The following is a 23,373-nucleotide window of genomic DNA, read 5'->3' on the forward strand; positions in this document are numbered from 1 at the left end:
GGGGGTCCGCTGGCTGTTCCCCCACCGGGGATGGAGATGAGGTGCCGCAAGGGAGAGGTGAGCGGAGGGAGGGAGACGTGAGCGGAGGAAGGGGAGAGATGAGCGCTGGGAGGGAGGGATGAGCGGCGGACCTCTACTGGCGCCGCGAGGGAGGAAGGGGGGGGAGAGATCCGGGAGGGGAGAGATGAGATCCGGGAGGGGAGAGAGAGATGAGCGCCGGAGAGAGAGAGGTGTGTGTGTGTGTGTGTGTGTGTGTGTGTGTGTGTGTGTGTGTGTGTGTGTGTGTGTGTGTGTGTGTGTGTGTGTGTGTGTGTCGCGGGGGAAGAGAGTGGCAGTTGGGTGACGTCACACACAGCAATCTGATTAGCCAGAGGCTGAGGACCAATCAGATTCACCGCAGATAGCACTAACCTCACAAACCATTCGATTTTATATATTAAGATGATTCAGTAATAAACTCCGGTACAGGGTTAAATAGAACAATACTTCTTTCTAACGTTTATTGACCTAGAGTTCTACACCAATAAGATTCTTTAGGGGTACAGGCACAATTTTTAACAGCACATAAGAACAGCTATGTTAAATAGCTGGGGCTCTCTAGGCTCCGATGAGGGACATCGAAGCTTAAACCAGCATTAAATGGCATTGATTTTGAACAGCAGGTAACATCTGGAGATTGCCACGTGAATCTTCCCCAATGTCTGTATTGGGGGACACCAAGATAACACCAGTGTACTGGATAATGTGTCGATCTTTGATACCCTGTGGATAGTGTCTCTTATTTGAACTCCAGTTGATATTGCAAAGTGGTAATGCAGATTTTTTTTCAATTCTGTACTTCATGGTGCTCATGTTTTTCAGATTGACCATTGGCTGGAGTTTAGTGTCACCAGGCTGTGTACAACCTCGGAGTTTGTTGCAGCCGCCCAGGAACTCAATCACTGCCTTTCTACTCGGACTTACTTGGTGGGAAACGTTTTGACCCTGGCTGACCTGTGTGTATGGGCCACCTTGAAAGGTACAGACGAACTGATGCTATACTATCCATACAACATATAGATGCTGGTGCTGCTACTGTATTAGTCAACTAAAAAATATACGGTACTTCAGAGTTCAAGTTGTGTAGGCCCTGGAGACATGTAGATCAGTGGTAGATTTTGCTACCTTTTAGCGGAAACGAACATCAGAGTTCGTCACAGAAGAAATTATAGTGTGCAGAGCTTCTGGAGAAGAAACCTTTCAGGTTTCCAGTGTACGGACACACGTTATTCAGCAAGTTGTACTTGGTACACTTACTATCAGAACACTTGTAGAAAAACCTTCAGTTTTGAAATCTCTGCATTCTATGGTACTTCATAGATGAAATTAAAATGATACTCTATATACAGGGGTGTGCAAACGTTTGCTCCTGTGCCCCCCCCTGCCTCTTGTCTCCCCCTATGCTCACGGCCCCCTTCCTCGCTCAGTGCGGCGTCAAATGATGCGCGGGGTCATGTGACGTCACGTGACCCGCCGCGTTGCTATGGAGACGCTTCCAGACGCCGGCTGAAGCAAGGTAGGTTCATGATCCAGAGGCCTCCCGCTTTCTCCCGGCATGTCATTTTTAATTCCTTGAGGAAGAGCGCGGTGGTGCCGCAACCGCCTGCGCCCCCCAGTTTGGGCACCCGTGCTCTATAACATCTGCAAGATTTCTGCTGCTGATCCTGAGGGTTGCGTGTGACTAGTTCTGTTTTTTCCTGTACGTTCTCAGGCAGCAACGCGTGGCAGAAGCAGTTGAAACAAAGCAAGGCTCCTGTCCACGTCAAACGCTGGTACAGCTTTCTGGAGGCCCAAGATGCTTTCCAATCCGTGTGCTCCAAGTGGGCTACAAGTGTGCCGCAGGCCAAAGCGGTAAGTCATTGTTACTTTAATTAACATTAAAATAATTAAATAATAAACCCGAACTCAAGACTACATGTATCCAAAAGCATAAGCCATGAGCCTACGGGGCAGATCTAGGCCTCCTAAAATAATCCTTTTACCCACACAACTTTTTCTAACATCCTCCCAACCTTTAATGCCAGTTCAGTTGAAGATCCACCGCCCAACTACAAGCTAAAACGTTATTACATGTTCTAATTAAAACTGCAGCTAGCCTGTTATCTGACGATTTTTAAAACAAGGCACCTGGGGCAAATAAACCCCCCTACGTTACATGCACCGCAGGTGCTAGAAATCTTAACAGTGTTTTTTTTTTTTTTAAAGCAGCTGTCCAAGCTGCATTATTTTTTTTTTTTTTCTTTTTATTTATTTTCCCCCTTTTAATATATGCATCAATACAATCCACATAATAATTAATTAGCAAAGTTGCCAACTTATCCGTTCGTCTGTGATCGATTGGCGGAGATTCGGCTCGGGGGTTCACTACATGGCTCAGTGCAGCAGAAGAGGACCAAAGATGCAAAGTTCTGTGGGGAAGATCATGTGACCAGGCAGTCACTAGATGCAATTGGTGCACTGTTAGAGAGAGGGCAGGGCTCAAAAAGGGGTGTGCCAGAGCCTGTTTCAGAAGAAAAGATGTGGGATGTGACTTTGTAAATGGTTGCTATAGAAACAAAAAATGCTCGTTGCATTATAATACATTAAAAATATAATTTAGAGTGGTTTAAAAAAAAAATGATAAAAGTATTTTTTCATAGTACTAAACTGATTTATTATAAAAAAATAAATAAAATAAAACCCCACATACAGTAGGATATTGCTTGGTCTGCAGCTTTAAATGAAAAAACAGATCTACAATTACATTTTGAAACCCCAGCCACATGCTTTGCTTTTAAAATAAATGTTAAGCTGTAAACAAAGTAAAGCTTTGGTCCCGCTGCGTCCGGCGGGGCGCGCGGCCGCGCCGCAGCGGGCCACCAGCCCCTTTCCTCCAGTCTGGAGGTCCCCGCTGGCTCCTTCCGGCGTGGCTGACTGCGTGCTGTGACGCGTCAGTCAGCCGGAGCTACAAGGAGCTTGTGGTTTCGGCGAGTGTCATGTCACGTGACACGCAAGGGAACCAATCACGGATTGGATCCCAGCAGCCAATCCGATTCCCCCTTTGCTCCGATTTCCCCCCCCCCTCCGATTTCTCCCTTCTGCTCCTCCGATCCCCCTTCCGATTCCCCCCCCTTCTCCGATTTCCCCCCCCCCCCCCCCCCGTGTGTCCTTCCCTCTGTGCTGTTCGCCCCTGAGACTCCTGGCTTCAGAGTGCGAGGGGCTCCGGGAGTGAGAGAGGGACCGACGGGGGGGAAGGGGGGGCGACAGCACGAGAGCCCTCCGTTCAAACCACACACCCCCACTCAAACCACGCCCCCCCCCCCCCCCCGCTCCGGCTCCCGCTCTCTACAGACCGCAGGTAGCGGTCAATTGACTGAGGGAGTGGGGGCTTAGCCTCACACTACATGTCTTAGAAGAGCTAATTCTGGATAAATCTAAATAATGCAAAAACCACTCCAATGTTGTCCACCCAAAACACAGCGTGTGTGGGTAACCTAGGTACCCCAAGCTACAGGTCCCACAGCATCAGGAACCCGCTGTAACTCCGCGTATCACATTGCCACTGACCACTGTAATCCATTAACCTCTTGTCCGTTTTCACTTTTTTAGTGAGCCTACTAAAATTAGCATTTTTACATCAACCTTAGCTCAAGACAACCTTGTGTTGAATTCCCTGACAACAGGCATTACTTTACATGCACAATGCAAATGACCTTAAACTATTTCTAATTGCTTAAGCTTCACTTTTTTTTTTAATGGTAACATAACTTAACTTCTAACAACTTTACCCGGAGGAAGTCAAACATTTATTGCATCAATTTCAATACCTACGTCAGCCTTCTCTTCTGCCAGCGCTATTCTAAAGCATTGCGTACCTTTTGTGAAAGAGTAAGAACAAGTCCTCACAATGGTGTGACCCAGCAGGACGTACCAAATCACCCAAGTGATGCTCTACATCCCCAGACCTGGATTCCAAGCGAATAGCCCGATCTAAGAAAACAAAGGCTTCGAAATAGGAACAAGATACTGTAACCAACAACCTGCTGGTGAACATAAATCCACGAAAAAGCAATGATCAAAAACTACAACCCAACAAATAAAAACTACCAAGATGCACTGGTAGTAATGGGAAGGGAGACTGGGAATCAGCCTTGGCTAATAAGACGTTTCCCCCCCACTTCTTTATAACCGATACCGCATCATCGGTAGAAACGTATGTAATCCTACGCAATATCCGAGCCGATTCCATCATTCAGTCACCTTGAGGAAAAGACAGAGGATGAATCGGCCTTAAATCCCCTGGATCCTTTTTCGGAATTACTCCTAAGGGTGAAATCCATAAATTAGGTAAAGGGGCCTCCGAAAAAGGACCAGAGATTCTGCCCACGTTAACTCCTTTTTTTTTTTCTAACTTGGACCTAACCCTCCTCAATTAATGTAGCCGCCATTCCCATTGGGATGGTTGCATTGTGACGATGCTCCCGGTGTCGCTGGCCTTTGCGACCTCTCCCACTGATCCCTTTAATGCAGGGTTCCTAGATTTCTATAGCGGGGACTTGGTGGGTGAACTCCAGCACACAACGAGCGTTCATGCCACAAATCGCATGCCAAGCCCCTTTTCCTATAAACTCCTGGCTGACATGACTTTTCCCTGCTAAAAATCAGACCGTATAAATAGTTTTCTCTTTTGATTGCTCGTTCTGGGAATGTTATAACCAATGTGCTCTTGGCCACACTAGCAGCCAAAGGGTGAAGTAGTATGCAGCAGCCATAATAACCTACCCCTGCCCCCCCCCCAAAAAACCAGGAAGGTGGTTGTTTGTGCAGTATAATGAATTCTACACATTTGCAGAAAGATTCTCTCTCTTTTTATTCAGGCCCCTGAAAAGAAACAAGATGTTGGGAAATTTGTTGAGCTCCCGGGTGCAGAGCTTGGGAAGGTGGTGGTGAGATTCCCACCCGAGGCCAGCGGGTGAGTAGTGACCGCTTTCCAATATCCTTCGCCGGAGTCTTGGGTTATCTGTGATGTGATTAAAATGGAATAGGGGGGGCACAGGGTCTCCGTTTGGTATCTGTATGTTTGTGGAGAGCCCTCTCCTACTGTGTCTTTCAGGTACAAGAGAATGACAGGGTACATATATATATTTTTTTTTTTTTTGAGGAGGTGACTCCAAATTTGTTAGATATTTACTTTTTTTTTTTTTCTTCTTTTAAATGTGTATTTGTTTTATTGGATTTACAGTGCGGGAGATGTAACAAAGTAAATCCAACTTCAATAAGGCACAGTAGTAATTTCCTTCTTTGAGTGAGTACTAGCGACTGGCGTTGGGTGTTTTTTGTTTTTATTGCTCTTCTGTTTTATTTCGTGTTCCATGAGCGTGCGCTGCGCTCTCAGAACATTAAACACAAGTTTGGGGTTATCCCCATTTGTGTTAGGAGATGGGTTGTGGTTAATTTGCCCTGCTTCCCTGAACCCGACCTGCTGCTAAATGTGGGAAGCATTATTGGGAAGGGAAGCGTTTGTGTGTGTGTGTGTGTGTGTGTCTCAGTCCCCTGTTTATTGCATTCACGTTGATGTTCTCCGGCTTCGGAGCGATCACACGAAACGGTTGCAGGATACTGCAGGCTTCTGGTTGGGTTTTCCTTCCAAGTCTCCCTAAATCCTGTTAAGAAGCATACGGATATCCATGAAACAAACACAAGTTTAAACATGGGGGCTATTTTTAGCGCTCAATTGTGTTTGTGGGCCAGGTTTACTAAGCAGTGCCACTGCACGGGACACTTTCTAGCCCTGCGTGGTAAATATGGCCGATTGCACTCTTCCGTCACGGATACTGTCTCATGGAATAGCCCTGCTTGGTAAATATAAACTGGAACAAATCTAGAATTTGATAAAATACATTGTTTTAGTTAGTGGTAGAAGTGGCTTATTAGAGTAGTACCACACGGTGTCGGTGTCGGACTTGAAAGCTTCTACATTTACTTGATGTTGCGGGAAAAGGTATTTTGTCCCCGTGCTAAAGACTTGTACAATCTTGATCCTGATGAAGCAGAGAAAGGTCCAGGGTTTCTAAAATAAACCCCGTTTTCTTCAGATAGAAAGTGGAGCTGTACGTTCTTCCGTGAAATAGCGGCAATACTCTGGGGTTGTAAATGAAAAAGGACTAGTATTCCATAAACCCGAATGTCACTTACAGTCCTGCTGGTTTCATGTTCACATGGGGATCCGTTAGCGGAAATGTTTAGTTATAATTGGGAAAAAGGTGTTTTTTAGAGCTTGCGCTCCTTTTTAGTTCCCGCTGTACTGCAATGTGGTGCACCATGTGCTGCCAGGGGTGTGATCCTGTGGTGGGTCCCGTTGTGTGAATGAATTCAAGGCTACAAAGGCAGCGGTGCAGTCATGAAGTTGAAAAGGATTCTTTATTGAATGTACCTTTTCCTCCTATGCGTTTGGGTCCCAGCCTTCGTAGCCTTGAGTTCATTACAATTGGGGCCTTGTTCTGTATAGTCCAACACAGCCATTGAAGTCAACAGGAATTTTTGCACGACGCGGTCGGTTCAGACTATATAGAATTCCCCTCTTGGTATCAGGCTCTGAGGCTTGGTCCCATGCTTCTACACCGTGTTCTCCCTATATAAACCATAGTACGTAGAGAAACCTTTACACGTTGGCTGTGCTATTATTTTTCCAGATACCTTCACATTGGACATGCAAAAGCTGCACTGCTCAACCAGCATTACCAGGTCACCTTCAAAGGGAAGCTCATCATGAGGTTTGATGACACCAACCCAGAGAAGGAGAAGGAAGATTTCGAGAAGGTAAATGGAGAAAACCTCATACTTTGCGAGTGGTGGTAACTTGGACTAATACTTGCTGGCAATGACGGTATCCAGTGGCGTAACTGCCACCCTGGATGCACGGGCACCTCCAGATCGGAGAGAGTTGGGGTTCAAAGGGAGTCGGGACCCTCCCTCCGGACTCTTGATGACCCCCACTTCCCCCACCCAAGCGGTTACAGAGGCCCCGCGATCTTCCCCACATCAATGAAACCGATTGCCATGGAGAGAGCGGGGCCTCTATAACACAGCAGTCCTCCTCCATGATGTCGTCATGCCGATGTGTTGCCATAGCAATGCACCATGTGACGCCATGACGTCGCCCGGGGGCCCCTTAAAGCGAAGTTACGCCACTGACCGTATCCACATACACGTTCAGTGCCAAATGTGCTGTTATTTTTATTTTTATTTATTTTTTCTTTTCCATTTACAACATGGTCCATTATTTCCTGATATAATTGAAGAAGTTTAATAAGAAGGTGGCTCACCATGGGGAGAGGTGTTAGATCATTCTTTAGATTTGTTTCTGACGGAGCGGCTCAGTGAGTAAAGACACGTACTCTGAAAACATTGACATGGAAAGCTAGGTGAGCCTGGTTCAATTCCCGGCTCCGTGTGGCCTTGGACTCTCTCTCCCAGTGCCTCAGGCACCAAAAAATAGATTGTAAGCTCATCAGGGCGGGGACAGTGTCAAAATCCTATGTACAATGCTACGTACTGTACATTATACTTTAACTGTGAAGCGCTTTGAGTCCCATTGGGAGAGAAGCGCTATATGAAACACGTTATTATTAAAGTTATGTTTCAGAACACATTGTAGGCATAACGACCGTAGCTTTATCAAGTGGACGTGAAAGGTACTGACTTGCAACGCTTAATGTGGATAAATGAATTGTTTGTGTATTTGACCTGCAGGTTATTCTGGAAGATGTTTCAATGCTGCAGATCAAGCCTGATCAGTTCACATACACCTCTGATCACTTTGAAACGATCCTAAAATACGCAGAGAAACTCATTCAGGAGGGGAAAGCCTATGTGGATGATACCCCTGCCGAACAAATGAAGTCCGAGCGCGAGCAGAGAACCGAATCCAAGCACAGGAGTAACTGTAAGAGAAGTGTTTCTATGGATTTATAATCCAGCAAAATATAGTTTTTTTGTTTATAGCAGAATGTTTTCTTAAAGCTTTATTTTCTGCATGAATCAGGACAATTTTACAGCACTAGTAATACTAACAGTCAAAGATTTCCACAGTGTTAGAGACTATCCAAGCTGGTGGATTTTAATGCAAATGTGACATTCTTTTTAAGGAACATTGAAACAGTGGGTGTCCGGAGGTGAGCCCCATTAATTTCAACTCCGGGAACCCCTTGCTTCCTCCGAATTAGGTGCCGGTAGCAGCTCTCCTCTGCGCCACGGTTCACAATATGTGAGTTTTCTTGTCCTGCCGGCCAATAGGAAGCCGCAACGTCATTGGTGCGGCTTTCTTATTGGCCCATGTGACGCGGGGGTTTAAACTTGGAAGCCCTGCTTGCTGAGACGGAGCAGCTACTGGCACCTATTTGGGAGGTAAGTGTTTCCGGAAGCAGGGGGACCCCGAAGCTGAAATGATCAGCTCCAGGGGTATAACAAAGAGTAAATGCTGCACACCACAATATGATAGAGAGCGATACAATTACCGGCGCTCCCATCAATGTACCATCGGATGCACCCAATCCACGGCATACAAAAAGGAATGAAGATGGGGCACACGGATTTCCAAAATAGAGATTTATTAAAGCATACACAAATGTATGCTTTAATAAATCTCCTTTATTTTGGAAATCCGTGTGCCCCATCTTCAGCTCCAGGGATGTATGTATGTATGTCTTTATTTGTATAGGAGAGGGATCCACTGCTTCAATGCTATATTAAAAAAAAAGTCAATAAAAAAAGAAAATTTGTCTATGATTTGCTCCTTTTTAAATAGCTCATATTCCTTAATTTGTAATACTATAATCTGTTCTAAAATCTGTCAGGAGTCCTGCTTTTAAGCATAAACCTCTTATTTTATGCATCGGGTACCTCACACAAAGCTCTTGTAAGCATCTCCGAAAGTTCTTGAGAATGCAGAAATACTTTATTTTTTTGGCTCTGTCATTCACACCTTTTTTGGGATTCATTTTCTTCCTACGTCGTTGGAAACTGTTCTGGGTCAGGTGGCAAATGACCACAACCCTGTCGTCGTTTGGAATTTACATCTCGAGCAAATAGATAAACCCAGTGGAAGCCAATTGTATTATAACCATAAATCTAGAAATGGCACAATCCGGATTTAATTTTAATGCAAAGACGTCATTTGGTTTACTCCGACGTTCTATTGTTTGCTGTAGTCTTCTATTACATTTGCTATGTTACTTTTGGATTAATGAATTGAAAACTACAGACAAGCTCAATGTTAAAGCCCATCATTACGGTCAAAAAGGTGAAAGCAAATGGAATTAAGTGGAAAAATATTTAGCATTTTTCTTGCGTCTTTAACGTTTTAAGCTACAAAATGTGCGTGGTTTCTGTTGGAAATAATAAACCTGGGTCCCAAGCTCGCGAGACATTCAGGCCTCTTGTCTAAAGCAGCAGAGAGATTCAGACGACAGTCCTGAAATCGGGTCCGGAATGAAGAACCGCTCCTTTTTTTTCCCTCTTTGTAGCTGTGGAGACGAACCAGCAGATGTGGGAAGCAATGAAGAAAGGGACAGAGTTAGGCCAGACGTGCTGCCTCCGAGCCAAAATTGACATGAGTTCAAACAACGGCTGCATGCGCGACCCAACCTTGTTCCGCTGCAAGACTACGCCACACCCGCGGACAGGGAGCAAATACAGGTAGGTCCAACTTCGCAATTTGTGCGGGTGTCTGCGGCCTTTTATACTCTGGGAGCGATGCCAAGGTGTTCTAACGGCTGTGTTAGCTTATTAATATCAAGTAGGGCCTTAAACGGACATGTCTGGAGCGATGCATCATAAAAAGATGGATTATTTTATAGAGTATGAAGAGAAGCGGGGTCTCCAATAGTGTTTTTCTATTAAATGAAAAAAAAAAGTTAGTTTTTTTGTTTTTAAATTAAAATGTGAGCTCTCCTGTAAGTTCCTACAATACAACATAAATCACAAAACATCAAAGAACCAACACTAGTTGTTTTTCTTTCTTTCTGCAGAACCGTATTATTGTTTTGCAGATAAACCGTTTTCAGCCATTTTGAAATTATACAGCCGGGAAAAAAAATGAGCACATCTACAGGTTGTTGTGTGAGATGTTATACCGTGCTCATGGGCAGAGTACATTTATATCTCTATATCTGTGTGTATGTCTATATCCCCTTCGTGGTCCTCAAGAGAGAGGAGGAAAAAAAATAGGAGGCGTGTGCGAATAGGAGAATAAGTCTCCAGGGTGGATGCTGGGTAGAAAAAAGACGCCGTACCGCACTAAGCAAAAACAAACAATATTCTGTTCTAAATACAATGTGTTGCATCCACAGGACAACAAACCGGGTGGGATCTGTTGACACAGCTTGTTCCTCCTCTTATGTTTGTTGTACTGCAGCATCTATCCCACATACGACTTTGCCTGCCCCATCGTGGACAGTGTGGAAGGAGTAACCCATGCTCTGCGTACCACAGAGTACCATGACCGGGACGAGCAGTTCTACTGGATCATCGATGCCTTGGGGATCAGGAAACCCTATATCTGGGAGTACAGCCGTCTGAATCTCAACAACACAGTGTTGTCCAAGAGAAAGCTCACCTGGTTTGTCAACGAGGGCCTCGTTGGTGGCTGGTATGTGAAACACTGTGTGACACTCTGATCGGCAGTTAACCCTTGTGTCTCAGACTATGGAAATCCTTTTTGTTTCACTTAGATTGCCCCTTTTTTCCTATTTCCTCTAGTATCTTTAAACCATGCCTAACTTGCTTCAGTTGCTTATTTTTTCGCAGTATACCATTGCGAATTTTCTTAAATTCTCTTGCGGTGTTTGCTAATAATCGCAACTACGGAAGCCAGAGGTCTATCTCTTGCATAAAGTAACGCATACAATGTCAACCGTGGCAGCCAGGCTCAGTTTCATCTGGTTTATGCTGAAATTATGAACCCAATGGGCTGAAAATTGAGGAAAACTGCAAAATATTTAATTTCTGATATGCCAACAGCATACAGTATGTAGACGAGGCGTAATTTCGGTTTTACGTTGACTTTGAGGCAGCTATCCATCTGCTACACTCGTGTCCTGGTATTCTTCTCTCCCAGGGATGACCCAAGGTTCCCAACTGTGCGTGGTGTTTTAAGAAGAGGCATGACCGTGGAGGGGTTGAAGCAGTTCATTGCTGCACAGGTTAGTAGTAAATATAAATACCTATTTGCATCAGATATTAGGAGTTTGTGAAGGCCACTTTCTTAGATTGGATATAGACTTGCTTGCTAGAGATGGTCACACCCACACAGACCTGATATTCATGTTGGCTCGAGGAAAATGTGTGTGAATTCAATGTCATTTCTTATAATCGGACATTAGTTTTCCCTATTTTTATTTTATTACACAATTGGCATTCATCAGCGTCAATGGGGGTAGGAAATGGAGTTACTTCAATTTAGTGTTTTTCGGTGCACTTTGTTGGTTTTAATATTCCTCGTGTGTCACCATTGTCTCCTAACTGTGGCTGGGCGGCTACAAGAGGTGGAAGCTGTTTTCTTCATTTTTTAAATATCAGCTATAACGAGTAGAGCAAGAGTTTTTTTTTTTTTTTTTTTTATATATATATATATATATATATAAACCAGAATCCCTAATCATATGTGCATTAAGTCACGCCGTCCCAAATTACTCATTGACATTAATGGATACTGGAAAACCCAGGATTTTCTTAGCCTGATTAACCATTAAAAAAAAACAAAAAAAAAAACACATTCACTTGTTGTGTAAAAAGACTGATGGATCATTCTCTGTAGTACTATTTGCTTCCGTGCATGTGATCATTCATGGTTTTTTGTTTTTTTTTCTTCCCTAATCTTTTAGGGATCTTCACGATCTGTTGTGAACATGGAGTGGGACAAGATCTGGTCCTTTAACAAAAAGGTACGTCCTAAAACCCCAGTCCATAAAAAGCGGGCAGCTGAGACTGTTGAGTGCCCCTACTAGCCCTTCACTGCCCAAGCGGCCAGCTGCGCCCTGGGCAGAGAAGGGCTTACACGCAATACATGTGTAGTGTCATGAAATTCACTGACTTAACCTCAATCAATCGAGATGACTTGTGGGAACGGAACTTGGCGTGAATCTGATCTGAAAACTCTGCATTTCATTTTTCTGCTTTCAAGCTGCGAGCTATCTGTAAGAAGGTATTACTTAATGCTTTTTTATTTTTTATTCTTTATTTGGCCTTTGGCATATAGCTTACAGTCCTGTAAGCATACACGGCTTAATCCATCATTTTGCAACTTAAAAACACAATCACACATTGCTGTAATTCCCAGACATCTGCACCTCTCACCTTTTGAGAGCCCCTTTGGGTGCATTCACTGTAAGGTTGGAGATGAAGGGAAGTGCAGGTCGGCGTGTTATACACATCCCAAAACTGCAATCCCACTGTGTATTGGGAGTTCATCTTTTCATTAACACCTCTGCCAGATAAATTGATTACAGGCTATTCTCGTTGCGTGTATTGTTTTAATGTTCGCTTCTTAACATGGCTGTTTTTAATGAGGATACGGTTTGCTATGTACTGTAGCAATCGCCGTCCTTTCTCCTTCACAAATGTCTCTTCCCGTGCTGGATTATCATTGTTAGTAAAATGATGATATCAGGACTCAGTATTGAATTGAGAATAACATACGGGGAGTTTATTCTGTTACAAGTGATAAGACACAGTATACTGGGTTTTTTGTTTTTTAAATTAATTTATTTTTAAACTACTCTGTCTGATGTAAATATAACAGACGGAGAATTATGAAGGTCTTGCTTACATAAGTTGATATCTGCAATGACTTGCAGTGAATGCACCTTAAATATATAATAATACATCTTCCAATTTCTTAAGCAAAACATACATAACCTATATCCCACAGCGATTTGTTTCTAGCGGTAACAATTTGGTTGGCCCTGTAGCGCCTGTTGAAATATATTCCGTGTTTGGACACGCCTGCTATAGTGTCAAACACAGGAATACTCCCTAACCTGGTTAATTCCCAGTGGCTAGCAGCTGTGCAGCACCAAACGATGAGCCTCGTTGGTTCCCTATAGATACCACACACCCACGTGATTGTGTTCTTCCATAATCTTGCGCTCAGATTCCTGCTTTTTCTCGTCGTCGTGTCTGGGACTTGTTCGTTACGAGCAGTCTCTGCTTGCCTGGCATGTGTTCCCTTTCCCCCTGTGTTTCGTTGGTTCCATGTAAAGATAAATCGCATTAACTGGTCTTGTATGTTGCTGTATGTTCTACAATGCAATGGGGATTATAATTGATGGGGTTTGGTGGGCTAAAGGGGAAGTGGCATCAGTGATTCTATAATGCTGTGCGGCATAGCTAATATTTGTGGCTTGAGACAACCCGACATCCATGGTCACGGACAGTTAGCATTTAGACACCATGCAGTCTGTATCCATCACTAGATTACTCCAGTAGTGGACAGTAGCCATACATGTTAACCCATCTCTCTGTTCATCAGGGCTGAAGATAGTTGACTCTGATATATGACTTTATATGTCTAGAATGTAACCCGAGCACCCCAATGGGCCGGGATCCCGAGCACCCCAATGGGCCGGGATCCCGAGCACCCCAATGGGCCGGGATCCCGAGTACCCCAATGGGCCGGGGATCCCGAGCACCCATATGGGCCGGGGATCCCGAGCACCCATATGGGCCGGGGATCCCGAGCACCCCAATGGGCCGGGGATCCCGAGCACCCCAATGGGCCGGGATCCCGAGCACCCCAATGGGCCGGGATCCCGAGCACCCCAATGGGCCGGGATCCCGAGCATCCCAATGGGCCGGGATCCCGAGCGAGAAATCCTTTTGGAATATATCATTCTGTTTTCCATTTATTTTAATTTTTTTACAGTCTACGCAATCGTTTTTGGTATTTGTGTTTTTATAGAACTAACAACATTTTATGCTTGAACGGATTTTAAATCAGAGTTCCTCCTGAATTACGTTTTTTTTTATTTTTTCATCTGGTAAATGAGAAGTTGGCATTTTTTCCTTTATCTGTGGACTTTATATACATAAGCATTCAAACATCCAGAGATATGCCATGTCCGTTAAGTATATTCCAAACGTAGTTTTGTTTTTTTGGCATGCTCACTGTCTTTGAACATCAAAGAAGCAAAATAAAATGATCCAATTAATAAAACTAGAAATACAACAGGTTTTAGAATACCTCAGAGGTGGGGTTTATTTAATTTCCTTTTTCAATTTAAATACCTGAATTAATGACGTTTATCCAAATCCTTTTTCATCTGCGGTAGCTCCTCCCTTTTTTGTATGCGATTTATAATTCGGAAGCAAACGTAAAAACAAATATTTTTTTTTTTATAGACAATAAATAACATATATATGAAATCTGCTTATTCAAAGACAGACTCATGAGAAAAATGAAAATGCCGAGTGGTCAGATTGATATCTCCATCCGTTCAGTATATGAGATGTGTATTCATTACCTGGTGACCCCCTCTAATCCTCTTCTAGAGATTGTTAATATTAGACGAGCAAACTTAATGGTTGTATATATGACCGTTGATTTTAAATACTGCATCTCTAAAGCTTCAAAACCAACCGAGTCTTTAATAAGATGGATATTTGCTGGTTACCTAATTCCTACAGTCTCCATTACATGGCGCTGTAATGTGTTGCTGGCGGCGGTTGGTCAATGTTCATTGACTGTTTGTAGAACACTGCAGACGTATGGAACGGAAGCTCGTACACTGCCTGGAAAGAGCTGCGTTCCAGATTCATAACAAAATGAAGACATTACTGATGTTCTGTAAACCACATTCCATGGAAAGTAGCAGAGTTCATAGAGCAATACACAAAAGACCAGTTAATGTCCACCTTCTTATTTCATGTGAAGATCTCCCCCACCTCCCCAAGTCAGACTACTGCAGAAAGTCTTGTTTTTGCCTCCTGCAGGTGATCGATCCTGTAGCTGCTAGATACACTGCCTTGTTGAAGGACCAAGTCATAACTGTGAACGTTCCTGAAGCAGAAGAGGGAGTCAAGGAAGTAGCCAAACATCCAAAGGTCCATATGTGTTTTTTTTTTAATTGAATACTTGGATTATGAAATCTTTGTAAGCTGTTGTAAAGAAGTGGAGATTTTTATTTATTTATTTATAAAATGTTTTACCAGGAAATAATACATTGAGAGTTGCCTCTCGTTTTCAAGTATGTCCTGGGCACAGAGTTATGATGACAAATACTGTACATGGTTACAGATACATGGTTACATTAGGCGAACAAGGTTATATATTATATATAAAGACATTGCATGAACAGTTAAAGATATGTTATAGGCATATGTAACAATTACAGACCAGATTAAAATGTGAGACCAGCTTTATTTTTGATAGAACTTAGACTGGGGGTGGCTGTGAGAGTCTCCGGTAGATTGTTCCAGTTTTGGGGTGCATGGTAAGAGGAGGAGCGGCCGGATACTTTGTTGAGCCTTGGGACCATGGACAGTTCCTTGGAGTCAGATCTCAGGTGATAAGTGCTGCATGTGGTAGGGGTGAGGAGCTTGTTCAGATAGGCGGGTAGCTTGCCTAGAAAGTATTTAAAGGCAAGCCAGTAAAAATGAACTTTGCGCTTAGACTTAAGTGATGGCCAATCTAGTTCTTTGTGAATTTCGCAGTGATGTGTGTTATAGTTACATTGGAGGACAAAGCGGCATATTGAATGGTTGAGGGTGTCTAGTTTGCTAAGGTGAGTTTGGGGCGCCGTGCCATATACTGTCTCCATAGTCTATAATTGGTATTAACATCAGCTGTGCAATGTGCTTTCTGACCAGCGTGATTAGGGAGGATTTGTTCCTATAAGGTACACCTAGTTTGGCATAGGTTGTGGATGTCGGTATCAATGTGCAACCAAAATGTTAATTAGGAGTCAAACCATATGCCCAGATATTTGAAACTAGTGAAAGGGGCTAGGGGATGGTTATTAAAGTTGGTTCTCATCTGAAGCTCCGTCATTGGTAGTTTTAGTTTTAGAAATGTAGCCTTGATAAGTGACGGCATTAATATTTGGCAACATGTTAAATCATTCTGCATAGATTCTGGGAGCACAGGCAGTCGCTGTTTTTATGTTCCCTGTTTACGAAGATGTTAGAGGAAACACCGTACTGGTTTAGCTCAACAGGCTTGGTTGCGGTCCTCACACCCTGTTCACATGCACGGGGAATTATATCATGGTGTAGCAAGATTTAACTTGGAAGACCTATACAGTTTTAAATGGAGGTAGTGGTTGGGTCTGGCCATGAGTTGGTTTGGTATGTGCTGTTATAAATTGTAGTGGAGCCACTTGGGAGTTCTTCATGGGTATAGTTGTCCACAAGTACCGTAGTATTCAATGGGTAATATATGGTACCCACGAGCATTTGGAAATCTTATGTACAGCCATGTCTGTTAAGCTGGAACAAATGATAAAAGTTCTAACAAGTATGGCTTTAAAATCCGATAATGTGCAGGACACTGGTCCACTCTATATATGTGAATGTATCGGGTCTGATGATTTGTTAACTTCTTTCTATGCAGAACACAGAGGTCGGCATGAAGCCGGTGTGGTACGGCCCAAAGGTTCTCATAGAGGGGGCTGATGCGGAGACCTTGTCCGTGGGAGAAGTGGTCACTTTTATAAACTGGGGGAACATCAATATCACCAAAATAAACCGGTATGAAACAAGTCGGCGTGGTGAACGTTTCCATGCATATCTATATTTCTATCTTATTTCATATACTACAAGTACACATCTGTAGCTATTTCTCGGCAACCTAGTATGTTTCTTGCAGCTATTAAGTTTGAGAATGTGACAAATATGGTATTGGTTATTGATAATGCAATGTCCCTCACGCTCAATGTTGTTCATGGTATTTCACAAAAATACGGCCGGTAACAATTGTAATATGGTTTTAATACTTACCCTGGGCTCGTGTGTCCGATATCTGATTTTACTTTCCCCTGAAACGTGGAAAAATATGCACTTAAAATGACCAGTTGTATTAGAATTTTTGGGAAGTCCCTTTTACCATGAAAATACCAAACGGTGCCAAAAATCTAATGCAGTTATTGTGTATAGTGCTTTAATTGTAATGGGAGGGATTTTATTTGTCCATCACACACAACGAGTTACGTATTGCTGGTTTTTCCTGCGGTGTTATGTTGGAACGTCTTGTACAATGTTAGTTCTCCCATCTGCACAGGGATTCAAGTGGAAAAATCCAATCTCTTGACGCGAAGCTGAATTTGGACAACAAGGACTACAAGAAAACCACAAAGATAACCTGGCTCGCTGAGACTCTCCAGGCTCCCTCCATCCCAACGGTTTGTGTTAACTACGATCATCTCATCACCAAGCCAGTGCTGGGCAGGGAGGAAGACTTCAAGCACTACGTCAACAGAAGTAGCAAGGTAACTTGGGTGTTTTTCACCAATCGCTTGCAACGCTCTACATGGTTTTAGTGAAAGCCAAAGTCAGATTTAGTTGTTATGCAGTGTGCGGGTCACTGTGAGCTCTGGAGGTTGTTCTGCACAATTGCAGTAAGTTCCACTTGGTGTGAGGGATCTCCTGCTGATGTATTCCCTGATGACACACAACCACTCCGTAACACAGGTCGCATTGAACCGTGCTGCATCTTCTCTCCAGTTTTGGTCTGATTCGTAATTCAAGAGATGTTTTGTTTTTCTTCATTTGCAAACTTCGGTCCAAGAGCCTGACACTAAAAGCAGAATAATGTAGTGCTTTTTGGGGGGGCTAGTGGGCATGTCATACGTAATTAAGAAAATAATGCTACATTGATTCAGAAACTAACATATATAAAAATCTCGGGTGAATTGGGATCCCCGGAGGTTGGGGGTCCATGGGTCATCTCCAGGGGCTCCCTCCTGTTAAGATAATATAAGAAACTATATACCAGAAGCTTCTTTATTTGTAATAAAATACACAAAGCCAAGACGGGGACCATCTTTTGTTATTACCAGGAATGTTTTTGACACTTGCTTGACACTCTTTTTTAATATTGAGGGACATTGTCCTGACATTTTTTTTACACGTTTGTAAGTTATTGGAATAAAATACAAGTTTTTGTCTTTTTATGGCGCGGAAACTGTGTGTGTTAACTTTTTCGACCATGAATGAGAAAATATTAACTATCCATGTGTCTGTTTTGTAGCAAGAAGAAGTAATGTTGGGGGACCCTTGCCTAAAAAGTCTGAAAAAGGGAGATATCATTCAACTGCAAAGAAGAGGCTTCTACATTTGTGATGAGCCGTACGAGCCTATCAGGTATATAATGTGTGTGAATTATTCTTGTCGTTCTTGTGATCAGCGGTTTCTGTTACTCTATATGTATAGCTATGCCGGCAGTGGGGAAAAAGTCTTGAAGAATGAGTTACTCACATGCTATTCCTTAAGCTAGGGGGCTCAACTCCAGCACTCAAGCCCTCTTCTTCCCTCTCCCCCGACAAGAGCCTCTTGATTGAGCCACCCGGTGCTGAAGCAGGGACTGATTTGATCACCTGTGCCTTAAGCTATTCCGTGGCTTCTTGCACAGAAATGCTAGCCCAGGCAGGCAAGATTGGGAATTTTGAGGAGAGAGAGAATTCCTATTTTTGCATAATTCGATGTTGAAAACTTCTTCTCACCTCCAGATAAATACGATACACTCCCGCTTCTTACTGCATCAAATAGCATTTTGTTTTTTTTGGGGGGCGTTTTTTGTATTTATTTCTAAAATGTTTTGCCCGGAAGTAATACATCGAGAACTAACTCTCGTTTTCAAGTATATCCTGGGCACAGAGTTATAATAAGACATGGTTACATTAAACGAACAGTGGTAACACATTCAGTTTCCAGACATATCATGGACAGTTAGAGATAATGTATGACTAGTTACAGACAAGGTTGCAATTGTGTTGGAAGAGGTAGGGTAGGCATGCAGTGTGGGGCGACGCAGGTGGAGACTGAAAAGGTTCTGTATGAGTTCCGCTGGGCTTTGAGATTCCTTTGTCCAGTTCTAAACACTGCAGGGGTGGTGCTGACGAAACACTGCAGCAAGGAATCCCAGGTGTTAACTCTTAGCACGCTGTTTCTGTGTAGAGGGGAGCAGTTATTGGGGAACCCTTTCAGGCGTCCGCCTTTGGGGCGATGTAGGCAGAAGGGGTTCTGAAGGCGTGGCAAATTCTGTGTTTAATGAATAGATACAAAAGAGTGTAATTTAAAGATACAAAAAAATATATGTTAAACCCCCCTATTTTAAGTAAAAAAAATAAAATCAATACTTTAGGGATGGACGTGAAACGTTGTAATCTCTGAATGTTCTTTCACCAAATAAACTACACAATTTCTAAGTAGAGCTCTGAAGTTTTTATGTATTTATTTTTTTTTTTTTACTTTAAAAGTCTTTGCTAACATTTTTACGCGGAGGTTTGATTTTCTTTTTTTTTTATGATGGCAAGTTTCTTTTTGCCTTATGAAACCATCACAATGCTGCACTTTATTCTGTATAGATAGGCATTTAAAGATCACAACGCTAAGCATCATTCAACTAGAAAACCCACTTCAGGATTGCTTTGCTGCCTCACTTTAAACCCATTATATTTCGGTTCACGTGTGTTATTTTGACCAGCAAGATCCTTGATTTTATGATTGTTGCATACACTTTGAATCCGTTTTCTTAGTTGTGTTTTTGACACTCGAGGTTAGTTTTATATGAAACCATTATGTGGGTTCCTGTTCCAACTGAAGGTGTCATAAGGTTTACTTCAAGTTTTTATTCTGCTTTTTTCAGTCCACACAGCTGTAAGGAGTCTCCGTGCGTGTTGATTTATATCCCAGATGGTCACACCAAGGAAATGCCAACATCTGGCTCCAAGGAGAAAACGAAGGCAGATACGGTTAAGAAAGAGGTAAGTGTATAGAAACCCAGACCGTGACCATTGTCTCTCCTCTTCCCCACCTCCCCCAATCCCCATTTACCCATTTTCTTACCTGTTGTATGTATGTAGGTATGTAGGTATGTAGGTATGTAGGTATGTAGGTATATCTTTATTTATATAGTACCAAAAGTTTACTCGGCGCTTCACAAAGAATACAGTACAAGGAACCAATTTGATCTCTGGTCTTGTTCTCTTGGTTTCTGCCACATTTACTGGGATGCTGAGCATTGCTCATAAAGTTGTGGCTGAAGGAGCGGCTCAGTGAGTAAAGACACTGACTCTGGCACCAAGTTTGAAGCAGGGGAACCTGGTTCAATTCCTGGTGTCTGCTCCTTGTGACCTTGGGCAAGTCACTTTATCTCCCTGTGCCTCAGGCACCAGAAACATAGATTGTAAGCTCCACGGGCCAGGGACTGTATCTGCAAAATGTCTCTGTAAAGCGCTACGTCAAACTAGCAGCGCTATACTGTACAAGAACATGCTATTATTATTAAGTTCTCCTGGTATCTCTGGCTTTGGTGTGTTTGCCCATGTTCTGCCGTAGCGGTGCAATCTTGTCTTAATCAACATTTTATTCATGTCTTTTAACGAGTCCTCTCACGGACATGCTTCTAAAAACATTTGTTTGAAAAATAAGAATTGTGTTTTTGTGCAGCTTCTAACCTTGCTACTGTGATATTTAGTCAGCGTGGGGGGTATATTACTTTCCACTGTGGGGCTCTGTCAATACACTGGTTCCTTGTCACTGTGCTGTGTGTATGAGTTTGTTTTGTGTGTGAGTTGTTCCCACTATGATCACATTTTTTTAAATTTGGGGCAAAAATGAAGCCTAAAACTAACAAGATTTACTGAAGAAAAGGAATCCGGTGACGATCAATAGCATTTTTTTAAATTAATTTTTTGCAGCTGGGGAGACTTTGATATGTATCCCAACATATTCCAATATAATCTTATATTGCTAGAACTAAGTGGTGTACTCAGCTGGAAGTACAGTACGCCATGTCAAACTACCGGTGAAATAGATGCAATAACCTTCTCGCACTATGTTGACTATTGTTGCCGAATTGGTTGCCGGTGATGACTTTTCCATTTTGTTATCTTGAATTACACAGACCAGTTCTAAAGGGAAAGCAGAGGAAGTGGCTGCTAACGACGCCCCTCTCCCACCCCCTGCTCCAGAAGAGGATCCCAACATACTGTGCAACAAGATTTCTGCTCAGGGAGATCTAGTCCGGGACTTAAAGGCGAAGAAAGCGGCAAAGGCTGATGTCGATGCAGCTGTGAAGCTTCTCTTATCTCTGAAAGCAGAATATAAACAAGCAACGGGGCAGGACTATAAACCAGGGACTGTACCGTCTCCAGCACAAAATCCCCCTCTCAATCCAGCACCCGTTAAAAGCGAGGGCGGCAAAACCCTTTACGATCAAGTGGCTGAACAAGGGGAGCTAGTCCGGAAACTGAAGACTGGGAAAGCACCAAAGGTAAATCTATGAAGAGAGTCAAGCCACTGGCTTCTAGATTGACCAGGATCGGCTTTTCCAGAATATGGTGAAATGCCGGGGGTATGCCTTCATCAAAGGGACGTTGTAGTGTAGGGTGAAAAAGAATGGGTCAAAGTAATAGGGAAAGCATTACTCAGAGAAGTAAAAGAGAGAAGTGAAGAGAGGGACCAGTGTCTTTCTCAGGCCAGGGTGAGGGTCGGAGGCTGGCCGGGTTTGAGCAAGTTAGGGGAAATGTTTCAGGTAAAGGGAGTTAAAGAAATAGGAAGCAGGGAGGGCAAACAGATGGGTAAAGGGGCTAAACCCCAATCTACAATATTTAGAATGAGTGGAGATTAGGGACAATCCCACGTGAGTGTTAATGGAAGAATAAGAGTTTCCCATGGAGACCACAGTATTAGAATTGTGCCACTCACACAGTCCGTGTGTCAAATCACATCTGTGAATAGCACATTCTGTATGTAAATGTAAACGGTAAGTGCATCTTTATTTTAAAAAGAAAAAAAAAGTATTTTTTTTACGTCTTCAGACCCACATAGGATCAAACTGAACTTATGGCGGTGATATGTTTTATGGGTTAAAAATGTCTTGTTTGATGCCAGACAAACCATGCTGTCGCAAATATTTTTCAATGGTTTATAAACCTTGTTAGTTGGGAATTCAGAGTTCTTGTTCCCTTAAGTGGTGCACTGTCCCTATCTCATTTTCTATACTGTTCTCGCTCCTTACCCTTTATTAAGTGGGGGGCTGGGAGGGGGGGGGAGGGGGTGCATCATTATACACACATTGTGGGTATAAGAAACTCGCATCCAAGATTAGTAAAAAAAATCCTATATTAAAAGCCAATAAAACCCACAATTCTCACATATAAAACAGTAGAAATGAGTTGATACAGTACACAGTACCATACATCACAGTACACAGTATCATACATCACAGTACAGTATGGCAGGAAGGGCGTAATCATCACGGCCCACCAATCGAAGAAAACCATGGAGTGTTTTTCATCAGAGGCCTGTCTCGGCCGGACAAACAAAGCACTTTCAATGTCCGCATGTATGTTTCTTGCGCCCGTTGCCTCCTAGGAACGCTTCTGCATAGGCGTCTGTATGACATCAGCGCGTGATGATAGAGTAGCCCCACCAGGTGTCCCAGCGCGTTTTGCTGTGTATAGCTTGTCAGGAGATGGGGACTTGGTTGGTTCAGTTCCCATATATACCCCACTCACAGCAAACCATCAATAAAGCAAATAATGATGCATAATCTTTTACATAATGCAAACCTACAGATAATATGTAAAGCCCATAGTCTAATTCCCTTCCATGCTCCCTTTTGGGCCTCAAAAGATTGTGAAGAAAAATAGGTTAAGTAATAGCTACTTAAAGTTACCGCTGTTACTGAGTGAATTCTCCAACACTTGTTAATTAATATTAAATATGTGTAAATAGTGATGTAACCCCCTCCTAAAGGGTACCTAACATGGCTGTGATATGTTGTGCCCCACCCTGGGTTGCTATGGGGATCCTGACCTCACGCAGGGGTATATGAGGAGGGACTATTCAAGAAGTTTAGGTTCCAGGAGGACATCAGGAGAGAAGCCTCGGGGAGAGTAGATAAGTAATGTTGTAAAATAATAGTATAGACCAGGCTCCCCCCCTTTTATTATATTGTAGATAGACCGTACCCATTAAGTTAGGATCCCCAAAAGAAGAAATTGAGTCCTGAACAAGTATTATAGAGGAATACAGCACGCCAGGAGAGGGGGATTCAGTTGCAGTAAACCTGACTGTTTGATCCCTTCACATTTTCATTATTCTACTCCTGTATGCTCTGGACTTTGCCAATTTGGC

The 23,373-nt window shown here is 43.1% G+C and overlaps 1 protein-coding gene across 2 annotated transcripts in view; it reads left to right on the top strand.

Moving 5' to 3' along the window:
• Positions 1-23,373, top strand: part of EPRS1 (glutamyl-prolyl-tRNA synthetase 1) — a 131,445-nt gene that overhangs the window by 52,594 nt on the left and 55,478 nt on the right. The window contains exons 4-19 of one of the 2 annotated variants that reach the window (XM_075595582.1): positions 862-1,018; positions 1,751-1,890; positions 4,896-4,990; positions 6,711-6,837; positions 7,771-7,963; positions 9,543-9,714; positions 10,433-10,666; positions 11,135-11,219; positions 11,901-11,960; positions 12,200-12,220; positions 15,007-15,117; positions 16,625-16,761; positions 17,291-17,498; positions 18,260-18,372; positions 19,877-19,994; positions 21,137-21,505. In XM_075595582.1, coding sequence (XP_075451697.1) covers positions 862-1,018; positions 1,751-1,890; positions 4,896-4,990; positions 6,711-6,837; positions 7,771-7,963; positions 9,543-9,714; positions 10,433-10,666; positions 11,135-11,219; positions 11,901-11,960; positions 12,200-12,220; positions 15,007-15,117; positions 16,625-16,761; positions 17,291-17,498; positions 18,260-18,372; positions 19,877-19,994; positions 21,137-21,505 — 2,340 coding nt within the window. The remainder of the gene's footprint in view (positions 1-861; positions 1,019-1,750; positions 1,891-4,895; positions 4,991-6,710; positions 6,838-7,770; positions 7,964-9,542; positions 9,715-10,432; positions 10,667-11,134; positions 11,220-11,900; positions 11,961-12,199; positions 12,221-15,006; positions 15,118-16,624; positions 16,762-17,290; positions 17,499-18,259; positions 18,373-19,876; positions 19,995-21,136; positions 21,506-23,373) is intronic. The other variant, XM_075595583.1, reaches the window with a different exon arrangement.

Source organism: Ascaphus truei, chromosome 4 (assembly GCF_040206685.1).
Source record: "Ascaphus truei isolate aAscTru1 chromosome 4, aAscTru1.hap1, whole genome shotgun sequence".
Lineage (NCBI taxonomy): Eukaryota > Metazoa > Chordata > Amphibia > Anura > Ascaphidae > Ascaphus > Ascaphus truei.